Genomic DNA, 6,283 nt, shown 5'->3' with positions numbered 1-6,283 from the left:
GGGGGGTTAGACAGGGTTGTCCTCTGTCTCCTTTGCTTTTTGATATAGTGCTGAACCCTTATTATTAGCTATTCAACAAGTGAAGGAGATATAGGGTATTCCACGTTCTGGAAAGGAGTATAAAGTATCTGCTTCATTTGAGAAATCCTGAAACAACCATTCCATGTTTACTTGAATTGATTGAGAAATTTGGAAAATTCTCAGGATATAAAATAAATTGGTCCAAATCAGAAGTTCTTCCTCTAAATGTGCATTGTACAAGAGGACTATTTGATTCATTTCCATTTATATGGAAGGAAGAAGGAATAAAATATTTAGGTATATGGTTAAAAAATACACTTGATGAGACAGTGAAAGTGAATGAAAAATTTTTATTGCAAAAAGTAACAGAGTTATGTGAGCAATGGAATCCTTGGCTTGGTGGGGAAGAGTCCAAACTGTCAAAATGATGATTTTGCCTGTTTGTTACCAAATGGGAATGATTCCAGTTTTTTTTCAGGGGTCTTTTTATAAAAGGTTGAACAGTATTCTTACTAAATTTATTTGGCTGGGTAAAATTGCAAGAATTGCCTTAGTGACTTTACAAAAACCAATTGAGGAGGGAGGGGTAAATGTTCCAAACTTCTATAGGTACCATCAAGGACCCAGTACATACCTTGCGCCAAGGTATGTACTGGGTCCTTCCAGAACTCATGGAGAAGCTTCCGGATTGGTTATGGTTAGAATGGCAGCTCATGTTTCCTATTAGGCTTCATCATCTAATCAGTATTAAAATGCCTAGGATACGGAAAAGTAATAGAATAATAATGGACACATGGAAAACTTTAAAATATGTTAATAATTTAACTCCCCTTCCAATTCAAAATTCTTCTTACCAAAATATATGGCTAAACTCCAAGTTCCAAATTGGCGGTTTTAAGATTGTCTGGAAGGATTGGATTAAAGCAGGAATACGTACTTTAAATGATGTTATATATAATGGAAAGATTTTTCACAATTGCAACATAAATTTGGATTGGATAAAAAACAAAGTTATAAATGGTTACAATTGAAGCAGGCTATTCAGGCAGGGTTCCCTCAATGGAAATCTCTTAATAATCAATTTAGTTTAGAATTCTTATGCTTTCAGGCAGATTTTCTGGGTCACCGGGCCGCACAGTGGTGCAAAGTATTATCTGGCTATTTGAATAAGAAACCAAAGAGTGGACTTAGAGATATTTGGAGCATTGAGATTAAGCATCAAATTAATGCATCTCAATGGCCATGTATTTGGGCTTGGAGGATGTCTGCGTCTGAGGCACAAAGCAACAAAAACAAAAAAAGGGGTCCAACCTTATCTGCAGAAAAAACACCAACCAGGAACAAACAAAACAAACTGCAGATATGTGTACAAGATGCAGGCAAAATTTATTGTGACAATAAAAATCTATTGAAATAAAACACCTTTTACCAAACAAGGGACCCAACACGGTCCGTGTTTCGGACAAACCTTCGTCAGGGGTCCATGGTAATAAAGTGTTAAGAAATATGCCACAAAAAATGTAGAATAACAGCAAAACCAGTCTAGTGCACCAAAAATCGCCAATTGCTGTAAAGCGTCATAAAAGAGCGTCTATGAGGCAAACATGGTTCTTGTTGCATAGAGCACTCTGGACCCCTGTTTGTTTAGAAAAATTGGATTGCTCTAAGTCTAGTAGATGCTGGCATTGTCATCTTGAGGCTGGAACTTTGGATCACTTATTATTTTATTGCCCTTTTATTAATGATTTTTGGAAATTGATTTGGGATCAAATAAATTGTATGCTTGAAAATCCTGTAGCATTGTCCTATGATACCATTTTATTTGGCATGTCTATGAGGGCTAAATCTCAAATATCCTCTAACAATAATAAATTATTAATGATTTTAACAGGAGTTGCCATTCAGCAAATAACTTATAACTGAAAAGATTGTAAAAGATTAAATTATTGTTTCTGGTGGAATTCGGTGTGTCATGTGTATAAAATGGAAATAATATTAGCCATTAAAAAAGGATGCTTTAATAAATTTAAGGATGTATGGGGGCCATTAATAAATTATTATAATGAATAGTTAGCAGTTTTCCCCTATTAATAATTATGTTTATAGGGTGGGAGGGTGGGGTTTTAGTTTTTAATGATAAATAAAAATGAATGATATAGTTATTATATTATATGATACTTGTTTATAAAGTATGTTTTAGGCGGGTGGGAGGGTGGGATTTTAGCTTTCAATGAGAAATAAAAATGAATGATATAGTTAGTATATTATATGTCATTTGTTTATAAAGTATGTTCCGGAAGGGGTGGGTTGGGGGTTAAGCCTTTTTGTGTGAAATTTGTAGAATTTCAAGTGGAATTGTATATTATTTAATGGATTTCTGAACACTTGTTGTAAAATTTAAAATGAATAAAGATTTATATATAAAAAAAAAAAAAAAGAAGGCAGTCCCTGGGGTTTGTGGATTCTCATTTTGTTGGCAGCTTTAACTCGCTGTTCTGCTGGCATCGGGCCTTCCTTTATGCCGGTCCCGCATACTTCCTGCTTTCGCGAAGGCAGGACCTGGCAGACAGGAAAGCCTGATGCCAGCAGATCAGAGAAGTTCCCAGACCATGACGCTGACCCTAGGAGCAAACCCTCATAGTCTGCACCCGGGTCTGACCGCCCTCCCCCCATCCGCCATCCGGTACACCACTGACTCTTGCTCAGCTTAGAGAGAACTGTGATCAATACCCCCAGTTGGAAATGGATTTAAAGTCTCAACAGTGCCCTGGACATTTTCTAAAATGTTTGATTAATGCAGAAAAACATCCAAATCATAAAACCACCCTAGTCCTGCCTAAACCACACTTCCTACATGCCCCCTTCAGGTTTAGATGCAATGCAGACAACCATCATAGAAATAAGAACATAAGAATTGTAATACTGGGACAGACTGAAACTCCATCAAGTCCAGTATCCTGTTTCCAACAGTGGCCAACCCAGGTCACAAGTACCTAGCTAGATCTCAAGTAGTAAAAGAGATTTTATCCTGCTTATCCTAGGAATAAGCAGTGGATTTCCTCAAGCCATCTCAATAATGGCTTATGGACTTTTCTTTTAGGAAATTATTCAAATGGTTTTTAAACCCAGATAAGCTAACTGATTCCACCACATTCCAGAGTTTAAGTACACATTGTGTGAAGAAATATTTTCTCTGGTTTGATTTAAATCTACTACTTAGTAGCTTCATTGCATGCCCCCTAGTCCTAGTATTTTTAGAAAGAGTTAACAAGCGATTCACATCTACCCTTTCCATTGCACTCTAACAAATTACCCCTGAGCAGTCTCTTCTCCAAGCTGAAGAGTCCTAGCTCCATTAGCTTTTTCTCATTAGGGAAGTTGTCCCATCCTTTTTATCATTTCTGTTGCCCTTCTCTGTACCTTGTCTAATACCACTATATCTTTTTTAAGATACGGTGACCAGAACTGCACACAGTATTCGAGGTGCAGTTGTCTACAAAATGGATTTCAAAAATAGTGAATTGGAAGGGTTTTAGATGTTTATCGCTTTTGAAAACGAGCCCCAAATGCTCAAATAAATAAATAAATAATTTATGTTTCTTAAGGCCAATGATTGATAACAATTCCCAAGGAATAATAAGAATAATAATTTTATTATTATATACCGCCAAAGCCGTAGTAGTTCGAGGCGGTTTACAACAAAGAATAGCTGGACAATCAGTTAATATAGAAACATAGGTACAATGTAAAGTCATCCAAAGACAGGTGAGCAGGATACAGAGATAAGGCATAAGAGATCTTGGGAAACAAGAGATAAGGCATAAGAGGTCATAGGTTACAAATCGGTTAAACAGGTTTGTTTTTACTAATTTTCTGAAATTTAGGTAGGATGAGGAGTGCGAGATAATATTACCCAGCCAATCGTTCAGTTGATCTGCTTGGAAGGCAAGTGTTCTGTTCAGGTATGTTTTAGCAGGCCTTTAGTGTTGGATGGTTAAACAGACGTACTCTGCGTGTGGGTCTGGATGAACAATCTAAAATGGGGGACCAAGTACATGGGGACCAAACAAAGAATGGATTTGAAACAGAGACAGGGAAATTTGAACAGCACTCTTGCTTCCAGGGGCAGCCAGTTTTTGGTAGTAGGGAGTTATGTGTTCCCATTTTTTTAGCCCAAAGATCAATCGGATTACCGAATTTTGGATGATTCGGAAGTGCCAAGAAAGCCATGTGTAAGTAGTACTCTTCTATAAATCTGTTCAGCATCTATAGATTATGGATAAAATTCTCTGGAAAGAGATTGTATCAGCTGGATGAGGTCTGCACTCTGTTTCTCAATGTTCCAAGAGACAGGAAATGTACGGCACACATATTTTTAATTTACAGCGCTGCATATCTAGTAGCACTATAGAAATGATTAGTAGTAGTAATATAGGAAATGGTGTCTGACCAGGTTATAGCCTCTGTCTGGGAACTGACTGCCCTCTCTAACTGGTGTTGCTCTGCTTGCGGGCAAGAATGAAATAATGCCCATAATAATCGGACAGAGTTATTGGAACTGGATAAGTATGATTCTGGGTGACTAGCTCCAGGATCTCAAAACCTGCTTCCGATATTGCTTTCTCCAGCAAATCCTTGTGCAAGGGTGTATTGCCGAATGTTTTGTGACCAACTGTGTAAAATGTAGAACCTAGTACTCCCCCCATTACTAAATACCCTCCTGGTTTCAGCAACGATGACATATTTTTCAGAGCAGAATAGACGGCGTCCTCATTCTTGCAAGCAGCTTGCAAACACAGGCACGTGAGCAGGCAGTCTGCTGCAGGCAGCATCAGTGGTTCCAGTGGGTTGTTCCGTGTGACATCACACTTAAGAACGCGTTTGACTGTTTCTCTCACTTTGGCTTCCTTCTCGGTCCACTTGTCCCTATGAAGGAAAAGAACTTTTATCCAAATCATCTTCATGTCAGAGTAGAGAATTAATGGGAATAGCTGTCGCAGGCAAATTGCAAGTAGGCACTGGGTAAATAAAAATATCTTACTACAATAGTGCTGGCATTGAACTATACAGCTGGTCGATGTGTTCAGGGAGGTTTGTACTGATGGTGGTAATATCTGCCGTGAGTGTGCTCACAGTGATTTATGATGCACATGGATGGGGTGTTGGTTTGTTATGGTGATGGTGGTAGAATATTAAATTCTTGATGTATGCGGTGTGGAGGTTTGAACTTCTTGTATCTGCTCTGAATGTGGTTTGTGATTCTGGTGAATGAAGTAATAGTGTATTATGGTGATAAGGGTTTATGCCATCAGCAGTAGTATGTTAAGGTACTGATGGATATCCTGATGATAGGTTGTGCTGATGATGATTGTGGTGTTTTAGACTCTCTAGGTAACCTTCAGTCTTATATCCGCTTCGGGGTTTTTTTTAGGCTACTAGAAGAACCTAAAATATTTATAATTGAACTCAACAATCTAACGTTCCCTCCCCCTTTTTATGAAGCCATGTTAGGGTTTTTTATATCACACGTCGTGGCAATAAAAGCTATAATGTGCATAGAATTCCTGTGAGCGATGGAGCTTTTACCGCCATGGCTGTTGATAAAAACCCGCCACTAATGGGGCTTGATAAGGAGGGGGGAGGGATGTTTTGAGGGGTTTTTCCCAAAATTTTTATTCATTTTTACATCTCACAACAAGTGTACAATAATAAAACAGTTGATTCATATAGATCACTTGAAAATCTTTCTTATTATCAACATAAATGTATAAATTGAAGACCCTTCCCCCACCCTCCCTTTTCTTCAAAATCAATCAATCAATCATATTATACATATATTATATTCAAAGATATTGCAGTCAACAATAAATCTATACATCTCCCCTTCCCAATCTTTAATCTACATTATGTGCAGAAAATGTGTCTAATCATTATAATATTCTGTCAATGGCCCCCAAATCTTTTTGAAATTATTATAGTTCCCCCTTTGTATGGCAATAATTCTTTTCATTTTATATATATGACAGAGCGAATTGCACCAAAAGGTGTAACTAAGTCTGGTGTAATGTTTCCAATTGCTGGTAATATGCTGAATGGCAACTCCTGTCATTAATAATAGTTTGTTATTATTCGATGAAATTTGACTCTTTGATCTCATAGATATTCCAAATAAAATTGTGTCATATGAAAGGGCTACATGATTTTCTAATAAACAATTAATTTGAGACCAAATTGAATTCCAAAAGGCCATGATGCAAGGACA

The 6,283-nt window shown here is 37.4% G+C and overlaps 1 protein-coding gene across 1 annotated transcript in view; it reads right to left on the bottom strand.

The window, feature by feature from the left end:
- Positions 1-3,602: 3,602 nt before the first annotated feature.
- Positions 3,603-6,283, bottom strand: part of LOC117347584 (nicotinamide N-methyltransferase-like) — a 41,139-nt gene continuing 38,458 nt past the window's right edge. The window contains exon 6 of the mRNA XM_033918702.1: positions 3,603-4,947. Within this exon, the coding sequence (XP_033774593.1) occupies positions 4,509-4,947 (439 nt within the window). The 3' untranslated portion in view covers positions 3,603-4,508. The remainder of the gene's footprint in view (positions 4,948-6,283) is intronic.

The sequence above is a fragment of the Geotrypetes seraphini genome, chromosome 13 (assembly GCF_902459505.1).
Source record: "Geotrypetes seraphini chromosome 13, aGeoSer1.1, whole genome shotgun sequence".
NCBI lineage: Eukaryota > Metazoa > Chordata > Amphibia > Gymnophiona > Dermophiidae > Geotrypetes > Geotrypetes seraphini.
The sequence above is the reverse complement of the archived record's forward strand: the minus strand, read 5'-3'. Positions and strand labels throughout refer to the sequence as shown.